Raw genomic sequence first — 17,017 nt, 5'->3', positions numbered from 1 at the left:
TACCACCAAAAACTCAACCTAGCTCTCACAGTAAATATCAAAGAAAAATCCCCTCATGCTTCTCATAGAGGGAAGGTAGAAAAACCCATTTTGAAACAGGCCAGAGCATTCTATTCTTAATCTGTGCTTTATTAAGACTCACTGACCTGGAGGGATGAAAATACACAGCTAACACCCACTCTAGCTTTCAACTTCGGGAAAATACACAAGAAAGCCCACTCGCACCTTTCCACTTGGGGAAAGGGAAATACCCAGCTTTAGCCTGCACTGGTTTTCCACGAAGGAGAAGGGAAATACCCAACTCCAACCCAACTAAGGATGTGGGGAAGGGGACCAAGAAGCACTCGTGAAGTTCACAATTCAGAGACACAAGTTCACAAAAATACTATAACATAATCATAGGACTAGAGAATGTTTCTACCCCTGCCACACCTTACTGGCATATTGCATGCGTGCATGCCAAGTCTTTTCAGTTGTATCCAACTCTGCGACACTATGGACTGTAGTCTGCCAGTCTTCTCTGTCCATGGGATTCTCCAGGCAAGAATACTGCAGTGGGTTGCCATGACCTCCTCCAGTGGTCTTCCCAACCCAGAGATCGAACTTGTGTCTCTGATGTCTCCTGTATGGGTTTTATTCTCAGGCAGAGTTCACCAAACTATAGTTCACAGGTCAAAATCTGCCAACCCCCTGATTTAGAAATAAATTTCTATGGAACCACAACCACCACTGGCTTAAGTAGTGTCTGTAGCTTCTTTCATGTAACAACATCAGAGTGGAGCAGTTGTTATGAAGACTATTTGGCAAGTGAAGTCTTAAATATTTACCCTCTGGTCCTTTACAAAAAAAGCCTGCCAACTCTGGTCTAAAGAATAAGACAAAAAGGAGTACGTCAAGGCTGTATATTGTCACCCTGCTTATTTAACATATATGCAGAGTACATCATGACAAACACTGGGCTGGAAGAAGCACAAGCTGGAATCAAGATTGCAGGGAGAAATATCAATAACCTCAGATATGCAGGTGACACCACCCTTATGGCAGAAAGTGAAGAGGAACTAAAAAGCCTCTTAATGAAAGTGAAAGAGGAGAGTGAAAAAGTTGGCTTAAAGCTCAACATTCAGAAAACGAAGATCATGGCATCTGGTCCCATCACCTCATGGGAAATAGATGGGTAAACAGTGGAAATAGTGTCAGACTTTATTTTTGGGGGCTCCAAAATCACTGCAGATGGTGACTACAGCCATGAAATTAAAAGACACTTACTCCTTGGAAGGAAAGTTATGACCAACCTAGATAGCATATTGAAAAGCAGAGACATTAATTTGCCAACAAAGATCTGTCTAGTCAAGGATATGATTTTTCCAGTGGTCATGTATGGATGGGAGAGTTGGACTGTGAAGAAAGCTGAGCACCGAAGAATTGATGCTTTTGAACTGTGGTGTTGGAGAAGACTCTTGAGAGTCCCTTGGACTGCAAGGAGATCCAACTAGTCCTTTCTGAAGGAGATCAGCCCTGAGTGTTCTTTGGAAGGACTGATGCTAAAGTTGAAACTCCAGTACTTTGTCCACCTCATGTGAAGAGTTGACTCATTGGAAAAGACTCTGATGCTGGGAGGGATTGGGGGCAGGGGGAGAAGGGGACGACAGAGGATGAGATGGCTGGATGGCATCACCGACTCAATGAACGTGAGTTTGAGTGAACTCTGGGAGATGGTGATGGACAGAGAGGCCTTGTGTGCTGTGATTCATGGGGTTGTAAAGAGTCGGACAGGACTGAGTGACTGAACTGAACTGAATGTGTATAGTATGGTGCCCAAGATACTATGGTAACATAAAAGAGTGATATCTAGATTGAATTACAAAGTCAGCAAAAGTTTTCTAGGAGGCATAATATCTAAGCTAATTTTTGAAGGCAGAGTTATCTAGACAAAGAAGAGAAGCCAAACTTGTCAGTAAGGCCAGAAAATGAAGTTTAGCAGTGATCCAGGGAGCTAGGAATAAAGAGTGCAACTAAGATTAAGAAAGATTAATTAGTTCTACATAAATTATGAAAATATATCTGTAATTTCTTCATTCCCACTATCTAGCTCAACTAATGGTGCATATAGTTGAACTCACGAATATCTCTTAGCAGAAAATATTAATTCCTAAGTAAAACATGTTTACTGAAAAGGCGAGAAAATATTTGCCTTCTATTAATCCTTAAAAATCACTGAACTATAAGACTTGAGGTTTTCACCCACTACCCTAGAATAAAACAAAAAATACCATTTTTTCATTGTTTTCAGTTGTAGAGATTATATAACATTTAACAATACAGTTTTTACAAATGAGAAATGGTTGCAAAATATGTACCTGGAAAATTCATAGGCAGTTCAAATGATTGAGGAGACACACAGCCTTCAACGTGCTCACAAATTTCAGCCATGATTTTCTTAATTTTGAGGTCAGTAATTTTAATCACTTCTCCTGTTGACAAACAGCATTCATTTCCAAACATTTCATAAATAGATCCTGAAAAGAGGATGAAAAAAAGAATTCAATAATGAAGACCAAAGTAGGAATCAAAAGCCTCATATGAAGCGTTTTTATTCAGTTCTTCTCTTAGACACCTGCTAACCAGGAATTTAATCAAGTGTGGCAAAATGTATAACAAGTGCTAGGAAAAAGATTAGATTTTTCACTTCATCCACTGGCAAAGTGTAAACAATCTTATTTTTGCTATTATTGTAAATTGAATTTATGGTTTCTTCAGTACCCCTAGCTCAACTTTCCAATGTCAAGTTCAGCCATGTCTTCCCTGCTGGAATTTATGATATTTTTTTGCTAGGTCACAGAGTGAAACCCACATGAGTCAATAAGGATCTAAGTAAATACTGCAAACAAGGTTGTAATACAATCTAATCTCCAAAGACATAGGGCTTGTATACCTGGGTTTCATATTAAGAGCATTACATCTATTTGTAATACCTAGTTCTTTTCATCATCATGAATATAACATTTTGCCCACTTTTTCTCTTGTTTTTGACAAGCTGGAAACAATTCTCAATATCTGATGGCAATAGAGGGCAGACCAATCCAGGCAAGCTGAAAAGCTTCATTTTAGTTCAGGATTTCAGTCTTCTTCCTAAGAAACCTTTTACCATAGATGTCAAACCTAAATTTTTCATCTATTTAATTTTTCTTTTATATCTCCTGATGGAGAAACATTGAACAGTGAAATAAGTAAAAGATGAGCAACAGGAAACAGGAGAAGCAAAAGTTCTGGATAACCTACCCTCACTGAACAGGAAACAACCCCCAAACTACATCTCTGTGATACTGTCACTTTACAATAAAACAGGAAACTAGAGGTTGATATAAATAAACATTGCAGAACTGTGGGATTTTAAAATATATCAATTTCCTTTCCTCCAATATGATTTAAATCCTCTTTACCACACTAAAACACGAACAATAAGAGCATAAGATTTTAGGTTAGTTGGTTGGTTTTCTGAATTTTTCTCTGCTGAGACCCTTTCTCACAGATATAGCAGGTATCTAAAACATTTTTATAGCATTAATGGTTATTATGAAAGCTATTAAACCCAGCATTTAATCTAGGTCTATCCTGTAGCTCAAACTGTAAAGAATTTGCCTGCAATGCAGGACACCCAGGTTCAATCCCTGGGTCAGGAAGATCCTCTGCAGAAGGAAATGGCATCTAATCTAGCTTTAAACAATTCTGATTGTATCAGTCTCAACAGGGAGCAGGGGACATATGCAAATCAGAATGATTTGAGGAGGTTTTACACAATTCATGAGGTTCTCGGAGCAAGTATTCTGGGGTGGTTTGCCATTCCCTCCTCCAGTGGATCACATTTTGTCAGAACTCTCTACTATGACCCGGTCCATCTTGGGTGGCCTTACACAGCATGACTCATGTGTGCAATGGATGCAATAGACATAAACTTGGGCAATGGACACTAATGCAATGGACATGAACTTGGGCAAACTTCGGGAGATGGTGAGGGACGGAGAGGCCTGGTGTGCTACAGTCCATGGGGTGGCAAAGAGAAGGACACAACTGGGCAACTGAACAACAACATGGAGGTTTCAACAAAGGGGTGATTTACACACAGGCACAGCCAGTTCTAGAAAACACAAGAACATAAATGTCCTGATCTCACTCTTCCTCCACTGGATCATAAGCCAGTGCACCCCAGTTCAGCCAGAAGCTAGAGGACAATGGAGCTGCTGACTCCACAGGAGTCAGCCTTCCAGGCAGAGTGGAAATGAAATCTAGCACACCAATCTTATTGCCCAAAAATGAGGGTCATTTTTGCAGACAAGCTAGTGTATGCACTCCTCGTATCCTTCTAAAACTCGCTTCTTTTCTCACATTATTCCCTTAACTACAAACACATATGTTCATTACTTTTCATTAACTTCAATACGTTGTGTTGTTGGCCATCTCAAATCCCTCATGGAACACACTGGGATATTAAATAATAATAATAAATCCACAGTGACATTTTCTTCCAGTGAGCTCAGAATAGTTATTTGCTGATTCTCATTTGGCAATTAATCTCACAGTAGCATTTTACTTTTACAGTATTATCTCATCCTGTACTTAACTTTTTATGACTTTAGTTTCTATTACTCCCAATTTAATTTTAAGCTTCACGAAAAAAATGCTGCATTATATTATTGTATATCTACCAACACATCAACCTCCCTTCCTCATTTATTGAGCAATCTTTAATGAACACTTACTATGTGTCAGACATTGTAATTGGCAGTAATCTAATTGACATTGTAATTAGAGATATAGAGGCTTCCCAGGTGGCTCAGGGGTAAAGAGCTCCTCTGCCAATGCAGGAGCTGCAGGAGACGTGAGTTTGATCCCTGAGTCAGAAAGCTCCGCTGGAGGAAGAAATGGCAAGCCACTCCAGTATTCTTGCTGGAATAATGCCATGGACAGAGGAGACTGGTGGCTTACAGTCCATAGGGTCACAAAGAGTCAAACACGGCTGAAGTAACTGAGCACACATACATGCATTAGAGGTCCAATGCATATGTTTTCTCCATAGAAGCACTGTTTTGAAGGTAAGAGACAAGTAAGCAAACAATTGCAGCAGATTATGAGAATGCTATAATACAGAAAATACAGGGCATTGTGGGAGTAAATTGGCAGCATTTAACTAAGCAATTACATGGTAGAGAGATTAGAGAAAGAATTATGGAGGAGACCACAGCCTAGCTGAGTTTTAAAGGAAACCTCACAAGATGTTAGGGCAGGAGAGGATATAGTATTTGAAAAGGCAGTGAAGTGTGAAAGAGTCTGATACATTCTGGAAACTTCACATAATATTTTATGTCTCAAATATAAGTAAGAAGTGGGAATTGGTAAGAAAGGAGACTGGAGAATTAGAGGGAATCCAGATCATGCAGTGTGTTTATAAAATTACCAATAAACAACAACAACAAAACAATTAAAGTCTGAAGCAACCTCAGAGTCAGAGAATTTACATTTTCAGTTATCAGGGTGCAGGAACTAATACCAATTTAATGAGAGGTCATACATATCTAGGCACTTGCTATCCAAAGTGTGGACTGCTGCATCACCTGGGAGCTTGTTAGGATCTTAGCCAGACCCCAGACCTGCTGAATCAGAACCTGCATTTTTAACAAGATCCCCAGATGATTCATAAGTACATTAAGGTCTGGAAAGCACTGGTCTAGACAACAAATGTATATCTGAAATAGGCTCTGTTCTGAGATTGTAGCAAGACTCAGCAGAGAGAAGGACATGTCAGGTAGAGGAAGCATTCAGCGTCACTGAGGCAGAGGATGTGTCAGTGGGGATATGGAAAGGGGAGGATTTAAAATAGCAAAGTGACATGGTAAGATTTTTGTCACATGAAATAGAATATAATTTGATCTTTCCCATTTCAGCAGAAGTCTGGCTTAATTTCAACGCAATGACTGTCTAATTGCAGATGTAATGTATAGCAAACTGACTCACTTGGAATGTCATCTCTTTTGCAAAGGTTCCACCAGAATTCAAAATTAAAAGATGAGTTTATGTGAGATTACATATCAACTCACAGGGGACAGAAGTCAAAATTCTAAGAGGAAATTCCATGAGTTTTTGTCACCATATAAAAACCTTTTGCCACTTCAGGTCTCTTTCTAATCATCCCCCTTCTTTCGAAAAAAGAAAATCCCCCCCCCCCTTTTTTTTTCAGTCATACAAGGAAAAGAACCTCATGAGAATGTTAATCTTTAATACTTGTATTTAATTCTTTGTGACTTGCAATTTTCTCTAAGTAAGAAAGCTATGAACTCATTTTTAATAAAGAGAGAAGTCAGTGATACCCAACTCTAGAAAGTTATGTCCATGATAGGTGACAGGAAATACAGCAAATCACAAACTCCTGAAACTTGAAGAGTTCTTGTACATTGTTATCATTATTATGTCTCTTAAAATACATTTTTCCTCAGTGAAAATATAAAATGGTTAATTTAAAAAACAGCCAACACTCATAATCTCAGAACAAGCACATTATAATATGCCTAATTGCCTTAAAAAATTGCTGAGATGTGTGTCTGAATAATGTGTTGTGTGTATATAGATATAAAAATAGTTTTCATTTCATTTTTAACCACAAGACATGCATTTTCAATATGCAAATCTTGAATCTATTAAATCTTTACAGACTGATTCTTTCCAAGTCAGAGCATATGTATTCAGGATAATGCCAAACATCAGAGAAAGCTGGAACAAAGCAGACTGTTTTCAGTGATCAAACATTGCCCCTGAAGGCTGTAATGAAAGAGTCATGTGCATTTGAAATCACCTGTTCTGTAATGCTACTTTGCTCAATAAAAATGACACATTAATATCCTTTTATGAGTCCATCCCTTATTTGACAATCCACATAAGCAATGCTGGGATCACACAGGGAAAAAAAAAAAAATTGGTTCCAAAGCTTTTCTTCCTTTTCTTTTACAAAGTTGAAAATGTGTGGCAGTCAGGAAAGAGGAAACTTGTTAGAGGCCTTTTTTCCCTTTACTCAGCCTGTAATTCTTTCCTCCATTCCCCTTGCCATCACTTCTAAGCCCTGCCATGCCAACCACTCATTCCATCATCAGTCTGTCTAAGTTCAACCAACCCTAAAAATTTAGCTCATGTTCATTGTCTTCTTCAAAGCCTTCCTTTATTTCCACCTAAGAATTAATTCTTTTCTCTGCTTTAATAGTACTTTGCATGTTAGTTCAGTTCAGTCACTCAGTCGTGTCTGACTCTTTGCGACTCCATAAACCGCAGCAGGACAGGCCTCCCTGTCCATCACCAAATCCCAGAATCCATCCAAACCCATGTCCATTGAGTTAGTGATGCCATCCAACCATCTCATCCTCTGTCGACCCCTTCTCCTTCTGTCCTCAATCTTTCCCAGCCATCAGGGTCCTTTCAAATGAGTCAGCTCTTCACATCAGGTGGCCAAAGTATTGGAGTTTCAGCTTCAACATCAGTCCTTCCACTGAACACCCAGGACTGATCTCCTTTTGGATGAACTGGCTGGATCTCCTTGCAGTCCAAGGGACTCTCAAGAGTCTTCTCCAACACCACAGTTTAAAAGCATCGATTCTTTGGCCCTCAACTTTCTTTATAGTCCAACTCTCACATCCATACATGACCACTGGAAAAACCATAGCCTTGACTAGATGGACCTTTGTAGACAAATTAATGTCTCTGCTTTTTAATATGCTGTCTAGGTTGGTCATAACTTTCCTTCCAAGGAGTAAGCGTCTTTTAATTTCATGGCTGCAATTACCATCTGCAGTGATTTTGGAGCCCAGAAAAATAAAGTCAGCCACTGTGTCCTCTGTTTCCCCATCTATTTGCCATGAAGTGATGGGACCAGAGGCCATGATCTTAGTTTTCTAAATGTTGAGCTTTAAGCCAACTTTTTCACTCTCCTCTTTCACTTTCATCAAGAGGCTCTTTAGTTCCTCTTCACTTTCTGCCATAAGGGTGGTGTCATCTGCATATCTGAGGTTATTGATATTTCTCCTGGTAATCTTGATCCCAGCTTGTGCTTCCTCCAGCCCAGCGTTTCTCATGGTGTACTCTGCATAGAAGTTAAATAAGCAGGGTGACATGTATCTCCATTATAACTGCTGTGTGATCATTATCACAGTCTGCAGTTGTGGTATTATTTTCTGACCACTGATATATATATATATATATATATATATATATATATATATATACATTAGAATTTTCTATGCTTTCCTAAAGAAAAAACATCATCTTAACTATATTTATACCCCTCCCCACATGTGCACAGATAATTGCACCTCTTTTGTTGATTAGTATTTAGATCCTTAGTGAATGTTAAATTATAACTTAGCTTTACTGTAAAATGACAACAAGTTACTGGGAATAGAGTACAAGTCTTTCTCCATCAACAGTTTAAAACATAGTTAACCCAAGGCTGTATGCAGGTCAGGAAGCAACATTTAGAACCGGACATGGAACAACAGACTAGTTACAAATAGGAAAAGGAGTACGTCAAGGCTGTATATAGTCACCCTGCTTATTTAACTTCTATGCAGAGCACACCATGAGAAACACTGGACTGGAAGAAGCACAAGCTGGAATCAAGATTGCCCGGAGAAATATCAATAACCTCAGATATGCAGATGACACCACCCTATGGCAGAAAGAGAAGAGGAATTCAAAAGAAAGTGGAGAGTGAAAAAGTTGGCTTAAAGCTCAACATTCAGAAAATGAAGATCATGGCATCTGGTCCCATCACTTCATGGGAAATAGATGGGGAAACAGTGGAAACAGTGTCAGACTTTATTTTTTTGGGCTCCAAAATCACTGCAGATGGTGACTGCAGCCATGAAATTAAAAGACGCTTACTCCTTGGAAGGAAAGTTATGACCAACCTAGATAGCATATTCAAAAGCAGAGACATTACTTTGCCAACAAAGGTCCATCTAGTCAAGGCTATGGTTTTTCCTGTGGTCATGTATGGATGTGAGAGTTGGACTGTGAAGAAGGCTGAGCACTGAAGAACTGATGCTTTTGAACTGTGGTGTTGGAGAAGACTCTTGAGAGTCCCTTGGACTGCGAGGAGATCCAACCAGTCCATTCTGAAGGAGATCAGCCCTGGGATTTCTTTGGAGGGAATGATGCTGAAGCTGAAACTCCAGTACTTTGGCCACCTCATGTGAAGAGTTGACTCATTGGAAAAGACTCTGATGCTGGGAGGGATTGGGGGCAGGAGGAGAAGGGGACGACAGAGGATGAGATGGCTGGATGGCATCACTGACTCGATGGACGTGAGTCTGAGTGAACTCCGGGAGTTGGTGATGGACAGGGAGGCCTGGTGTGCTGCGATTCATGGGGTTGCGAAGAGTCGGACATGACTGAGCGACTGAACTGAACTGAACAGAACCCAAGGCTTTGGCATGGATTATATCTCTAATAACAAATGTACGAGTATATGTGAGATTAGCTGTTCACCTTGTGAATTCCCTAGACAAGGAATATTAAGAGCAAGTAATTCTATAATATGAATCTCTGGGGCTAAATTTTCTGTTTTTCCATTATGCTTATCATTTTTATATTGCTGGACTTGAGGATGAGGTTCATAAAATGATCTAAGTTTGATTTAATTTACTCTGTAAAGTCAGACTGATATCGTATGACACTATCTATAGATTAGGCTTGTTAGTAGAGATTTATCATTGCTACTCATAAACAGTTGTGATTATTCTTTGTTATTATTCTTACATAGCCAGTCTTCCATAAACAGAACTGTCTCCATCCCCCGTATGGCATAGACAAAGTCATTCCTACCCACGACATGAAGAATATATCTAAAAATAGATGAATATGATATACAAATGTAGTTTGCAAATAAGTAAGCATAAAACAGCAAGCTTGCAGCTTTGCTAGGGATGGATTCTACCAGCTGGATATCAGGTATATCTGAGAGGTGTACCACTGAGAGGTATATCTGAATATTAATAGGAAATGATCTTTCAAGGTCATAGAGACTCTCATTCCTTCTGCCAAACTATCATTAGGAGGAGGGCAAAACAGTGGCACCAAGTATTAAAGCAAATAATGACCAATACCAAAGAGAGCTAAGGTATAATCTCTCTTACTTCTACCAATATGGGTTTTTTTTCTGGTGAATATCAGGTTTAAGTGTTAACTGAGAAATCAAGTTTAAAGACAGAAATACGCTAGAAACTATAGTGAATGTTGGTGAGTCTTAAAAAGTCTGAACATGGAAGCAATGAAAGCCACAATAGGTTGAAAATGATGGAATCCAAGAGTCAATAAAGCAGATTAAAATCATAGTGAGGCCAGAAAATATCTAACTTTTCAATTACTCTGAGTAAAATATGCAGTATTTAGACAATCAGGTTTTAGTAGTTGATGGAGAAAGATTCACAGTGTCATGCACCAGCTAAAAATTTAAAGTTTGTTTAATGGTAGAATCAATTTAGCAGATTAAATGAAATTGTGCTTAGAGGGTTTGTAAGTTGGTGTAACCACTTACACCATGATGAAGTCATCATCATGGCTCTTTGTGGCAACAAGTATCAGAACAAGGGGACTCAGGGTGTATGAAATGAATATCCCTCCTACATAGCTATGAAACATTTCCCTATGATGATGGAGCAAATCAGTGGTTTGTATCTCCCAATATTATTATTGACCAAATATTCCCCTGGCTTTACCCAGATTTTAATGCTCAAAATTACATCATATGTAATGTCATAATCATATGTTCATATAATTATATGAACAATGTTGCATTCAGAGTTGGTTTATTATCCTAGGAATGACTTGATTTCAAGTACATTTTATATACTTCAATACATTTGCCTATGTATCACATCCTAAATGTTAAATAAAGCTGCTGTAGTCCTCCATAGCCATTTAAAATCATAAACTTGTTCTCCATATCCCATATCCATATTGATTAATGAATATCAATACATGGGTTGAATTGTTTATACATGGGTTCCAATGTACTATAATGTGTTTACTCCATGTGTACAAGATAAAACTTCACTATATTATAAATTTACCCTAAGTTCATGAGCACTGAATACTTCATTAACTATTTTGCTTACAAAATATGAATTTTGAAATTAATTTATATCCATGGAATTAAATAATAAAGATATATATACTTGAATTTAAATGCCTTTATTTTTATTTTTATAATAATTCATTTGTATTAAATTACCCATTTATAATGGATTGGGCAAAGAAAATAAACTGGACCTTCACTACAGGTAGTTTGAGAAGCACTTCTCTAAACTGTTAAGTACAAATATGACCACAGTCAGTCTGTGCAGGGAACCAGGATGTAGTCTCAGGGAGTTAGAGCTAGAGAAAAATCTGAATATACTAGAAAAGGGAAAGTTATGTAATATACAAAATCAGTATTATTAACTCATCTATCTCAATATCACCAGTGGCCTGAGTGCCCTGACTAAAAGACACAAGAATTTTAATCAACTTGACAGTAATAGTTCTAATTGCAAACTATTACACTGGCATTCTGATTTGTACATTATACTCTTCTGAGTTGTATGAGACAGTGCTTGAACCTAATTGAACCTGGACGCTTTGAACTGCTGCATCTACACAGCTAAGGAACAAAGCCAGGAGCACGTGAAATCCCCTAAGAGATGAATTTTGTGAGTTCTATCTAGCCAGTGTGCCAGGTATTCTCAATGAGAGAAATGGCAAATATCTAAACTATATTCTTCCATTCTCCCTTCCCATCAATAATCATCCATGGCACATTTCCAGCTGAATCAAGATGAGGCCTAATAATCCGCCTCAACATAAACTTCCAAGTGACTATCCATCAATTGAAGATGGCATGCCAGGTATAAATTATTCTGAGCCCAGTCCTGTACTCTGACTTTTCTTGCTTTCTTTAAGCCCCTTTGGGAGATGTTTATTTTTTAAGATTTTAGTTGTCCGTTTTGGCTAATTTACTCTCAAAGGCTTAGTTAAAAGAAATCTGGCAGAATACAGACTCTTCATCCATCATTTTTTTTTTCAGGTGGCTGCCTGAATTAAGGCATAAAACATCTAACTTGATAATAATCACAACTATATATAGCCCAATGGCAGCCAGAGGATGACTTTCAATTTCATTTTTATTTCTCAGCCAAGTGCCATTATTTCTAATGATCTCTTGAATCACTAGTCTTAGTGTCAGGAGCTTAAATACCATCACATCCTACTAATATATTAAAATGACTGAGTTTCTATACAATATCTCTACCAACTGGTTGTCTAAACTATATTTGAATACTTTCAATGGTGGAATTCCAATTATTTTAGTGTGACACACTTGGTGTGCATGCATGCTTTTGAGAAATTCTTATTGTTAAAAGCTCTGCATTTTAAGTGTAATATGTGTTCCTATAGGGTATAGAGACACTGAGAACTATGCTTATCCTTGGAATCATACAGAAAACAGTTATTTAATTCTCATATATAGCAGCCTTAAAATGTCTGAAGATAGCCATAACCCATTGTTCTTTAAAACAAATCAATCTGTCCAATGATGGAAATATGTTCAGGGCCACTGCTTACAGCATAGGTTGCCCATTATAAAAGTACCTGAAGCACAACTTACTTGGATGTCAATGGCATTTGTGCAGTTCTGTAACAAGGCATCATGCCCCTCAAAAACACACATGCCACTGACTGTTCCAGAAAAGGTTTGATAGTGCCTGTGGGGATGTTCTAAGGTGGCTGCTTCAGCACCTACCACCATGTTTGAATTTCAACTAGTGAGAAAGAGAGATGAAGAGAAGGAAACATTCTTTTTGTTTCAGTGGCATGCAATAGAAATTTCAAATGTCAACTACTGTCTCGGTCCATTAGCTAAAACATAATCAAGTGGCTACTTTAAGCTTCAAGAGACGGGTATCTTTAACCAGGCAGCTGTGTTCACAGCTGAAATCTCTGTTACCATAGAAGACCGAGAGAACAGATACAGTTACTGGGACAGTTAATAGTCTCTCAAATGGTAAGGAAAATTTATGCATATTTCAGGATTTAAATTAGGCTTCGTGTGCCTATAAAATTTACATTGTCTTATGAAGAAAAAATGTACATTTTTATTTGAAACACAAAAGATAGGTTTGTTGCTGGCATTGAGACTGAAGGATAAAATTTCAGGGTTGAACTTTATCTCTATTAAGAGATACAACTGTTGAATACACACATGCACAACTTCCTCTCTGTACTCATTCTTAGGCATTTAACTAGGTAAAAATCACAGATAAAAATGCCTTCTCTAGAGTCAGTGTCAAAAGTAGAACCTACATTTGATAAATATGTGACTTCAGGCAATATCTTCTGTAAAATGGGCTAGTACCTCAATTTATTTATCTTTAAAATGAGAATAGCGATTTAACCTCAAATAGTTGCTTTGAGGATCAAAATAGAAAATCAATTTTTAAGCGTACAACCCAGAATCTGGCACCTATTTAGGGCTCAATAGACTGAGTGACTGAACTGAACTGAACTGAAACATTAGCCATCATTGGTGTCATTATTATGATTTCATATGATGTTAAGACAAAATAACTCAATATAATGTTATACTATTGTAAACTGGTGTGATTTTCTTGGTTAAGATGAAAGATGAATGACTTCCTGTAGATAGGGATGGGGGTTCTCCTGAATAAAAAAAATGTTATTTTCTTGTCATTCTAAAAAGAGAAAATTACGGAAGTGAAAACAGAAACTTGAAAAGATGGACTTGGGCTGGGAATCAAGAAGCATACATCAAAGGTAAATTTTTTTCCCACCCTGTACCAAGGAACCTTCAGTTCAGTTCAGTCGCTCAGTCGTGTCCGACTCTTTGCGACCCCATGAATCGCAGCATGCCAGGCCTCCCTGTCCATCACCAACTCCCAGAGTTCACCCAGACTCACTTTCATCGAGTCAGTGATGCCATCCAGCCATCTCATCCTCTGTCGTCCCCTTCTCCTCCTGCCCCCAATCCTTCCCAGCATCAGTCTTTTCCAATGAGTCAACTCTTCGCATGAAGTGGCCAAAGTACTGGAGTTTCAGCTTTAGCATCATTCCCTCCAAAGAAATCCCAGGGCTGATTTCCTTCAGAATGGACTGGTTGGATCTCCTTGCAGTCCAAGGGACTCTCAAGAGTCTTCTCCAACACCACAGTTCAAAACCATCAATTGTTTGGCACTCAGCCTTCTTCACAGTCCAACTCTCACATCCATACATTACCACAGGAAAAACCATAGCCTTGACTAGACGGACCTTTGTTGACAAAGTAATGTCTCTGCTTTTGAATATGCTATCTAGGTTGGTCATAACTTTCCTTCCAAGGAGTAAGCGTCTTAGTTTGCCACAAATGGGTTACAAGTATACCAGCATATTGAAATTCGTCTTCCTTGAGGTGATCAACTAAGATAGGTCTGGGACGACTAGTGGCTTCGGCTGGTGGCTCTGGTTGAAAGTTACCTTGTCTGTTTACCCCATCCAAACAAATACAGTTGACTCTTGAACATTGCTGGGGTTTGGGGTGCCACCTTCCAGGTGGCTGAAAATCTGCCTATACTATACAGTCAGCCCTCTGTATCTGTGGTTCCACATTAATCTAATCAACAAATTAACTGAATACATGCTATGTGCCAAGCAAAATAACTATGATAAGTACTACTGATATAATGGTGAACAAATGTTGTATGACCTTAACCTTCATGAAATATTTAATATACTGAAATAAAAGGCATTAATCAAAGAACCATACAAATATATGATTATAAAAAGATAATTACTATGAAAAAAAACAACATGTACTAGGAGAAAGGGCCTGGGTTTGGGCTCTATGAATAGGACATCTGTATTAAATTTATAAGACCACTTAACAAATATTTATTGAGTCCTAGGAGTATTTATCTCAAGTTTAAAGTCTTATTAAAAGGTGCTTCAGCTGAGACTTCTGTTTCTGGAAAGATGAAGTAGACATACATTTTCCTAATCTCATATATTCCAGACTTGCAACTAAAGATGCTGGCAACCTAGAAATGCCAATGTGTACAGACAAAAAAAAACTCCAATAAATTCTGTTCTCTCTAGCCAAAAAGTCAGGAAAGGAACAGCCTAGTAAAACAGAAAGCTTTTTGACAATGATCACTCTACTCAAGCCAAACACCACAGAAAAATGGTTAGTTTCACAACCACCTACACCAGAAAAGGCTGGGTAGAGTTATTAGAATTGCACCCTCAATGAGTGTAGTAAGACGCTCACCCACCCTTTGCTGAGGTGGTGTCAGAAAAGGCAGAATTGAGAGATGGGACTTACATCTTTGTAAGACAGTAATAAATTCCCATTTTCTTTCAGGGAAACCAAGTGAGGAGTCTAGACTTCCAACTCCTCCCCCTTGCAGTGAGGTCAGAGGATGTCAGTGAAATATCAGGATTTTCCTCTACTGCCCAATGTAATTAGGCACCCCCTCACCACAAGAGACCATTACTCACAAGAGTAATGAGGCAGTATTATCCCTCCTATCAAGAGTGGTATCAGTGAAAACCTCATGAGGAGTCAGTAGTCCCACTATAACCAGCAGTAAGAAGGAGCCCTTCTCTTTTGGGTGTCAAAAGAGGCTGAAAGGAGAACCTGGGCTTCTAACCCCACCTAGCAATAATGAGGCAATGTATCTCATCCCCTGTTGGAGAAATAAAAATCAGAATCCAAACAGAAAACTAAATATATAACAGACTTAAGCTTTGACATAACAATAGTTACATTAAATGTAAACAGTCTAAATACATCAATTAAAAGAGTTTGACAGACTGGAGTAAAAAAAAAAAAATGACCCAAAAATATGCTATCTACAAAATACTTAAAATATAACAGTATAGACAGGCTGAAAGAAAATGGATGGAAAAGATATATCATGCAAAAATGTATCAAAGGAAAGCAGGAGGAGCTATATTAACATCAAATACAGTAAACTTCAGATTGAAGAAAATTGCTAAGGACAGGGATATATACTACATAATGATTAAAGGGTCAATATACCAAGAAAATACAGCAATCTTAAATATGTATATATCAAACAATGGAGCTACAAAATATGTCAACAAAAACTGATTCAACTGAAAGGAGAAATAGACAAATCCACAATTATAGTTGGAGACTTCAACATCCATCACTCCACAACTGACAAAACATTAGATAGATTATCAGTAAGGATATAGAAGATTGCTTTCAAGTGCCCATCCATTCTGAGATATTCTGAACCATGAAACAAACCTCAACAAATTTAAAGAACTGAATCATAGTATTCTCTGATTACAATGAATTAAACTAAAAATGAATAACAGAAAGATAACAAAAATTCTCCAAACACTTAAAAACCTAATGCCATACCTCCAAATAATCTGTAGGCCTAAAGAAAATTGCAACAATTGCAACCACAAATTTTGACAAGGATAAGGAAGTACAGAGGGGAAAATATATATTACTAAATGATGATATTAAAAAAGAGAAAAATCTCAAGTAAATATTCTAAGCCTTTTCATTAAGAACTTGGAAAGAAAATAATATATAGAGAAAAATCAATGAAAGATGATTCCTTGAAAAGATCAGTAAAGATTACAACCATTAGAAACTCTGAAAAAGAAAGAAGATACATTTCAAATAAGATGAGTAAATGAGAAAATAATCACTGCAGACCCTCCAGATGGCAAAAAGGAAAAAAGAGAATCCTACAAACAACTTAACCTACATAATTCAACAACTAAGGTGAAATGAACCAGTTCCTCAAAAACCACAATATACCACAACTCACCCAAAACAAAATAAATAATTGTTTCAGTTCTTTATTCTGCTAATTGATTAGTAATTACCAAGTCCTGTAAAAGAAAACTCCAGCCCCTGGTTGTTTCACTACAGAATTCTATCAAATTTAAAAGGAAGTATTTTCAC

The 17,017-nt window shown here is 37.8% G+C and overlaps 1 protein-coding gene across 2 annotated transcripts in view; it reads right to left on the bottom strand.

Moving 5' to 3' along the window:
* THEMIS (thymocyte selection associated) overlaps positions 1–17,017 on the bottom strand; it is a 189,275-nt gene that overhangs the window by 148,571 nt on the left and 23,687 nt on the right. For both annotated transcript variants that reach the window (XM_006058845.4, XM_006058846.4), the window contains exon 2: positions 2,358–2,516. In XM_006058845.4, the coding sequence (XP_006058907.3) occupies positions 2,358–2,516 (159 nt within the window). The remainder of the gene's footprint in view (positions 1–2,357; positions 2,517–17,017) is intronic.

Source organism: Bubalus bubalis, chromosome 10 (genome assembly GCF_019923935.1).
Source record: "Bubalus bubalis isolate 160015118507 breed Murrah chromosome 10, NDDB_SH_1, whole genome shotgun sequence".
Lineage (NCBI taxonomy): Eukaryota > Metazoa > Chordata > Mammalia > Artiodactyla > Bovidae > Bubalus > Bubalus bubalis.
This window is presented reverse-complemented; position numbering and strand designations above follow the sequence as displayed.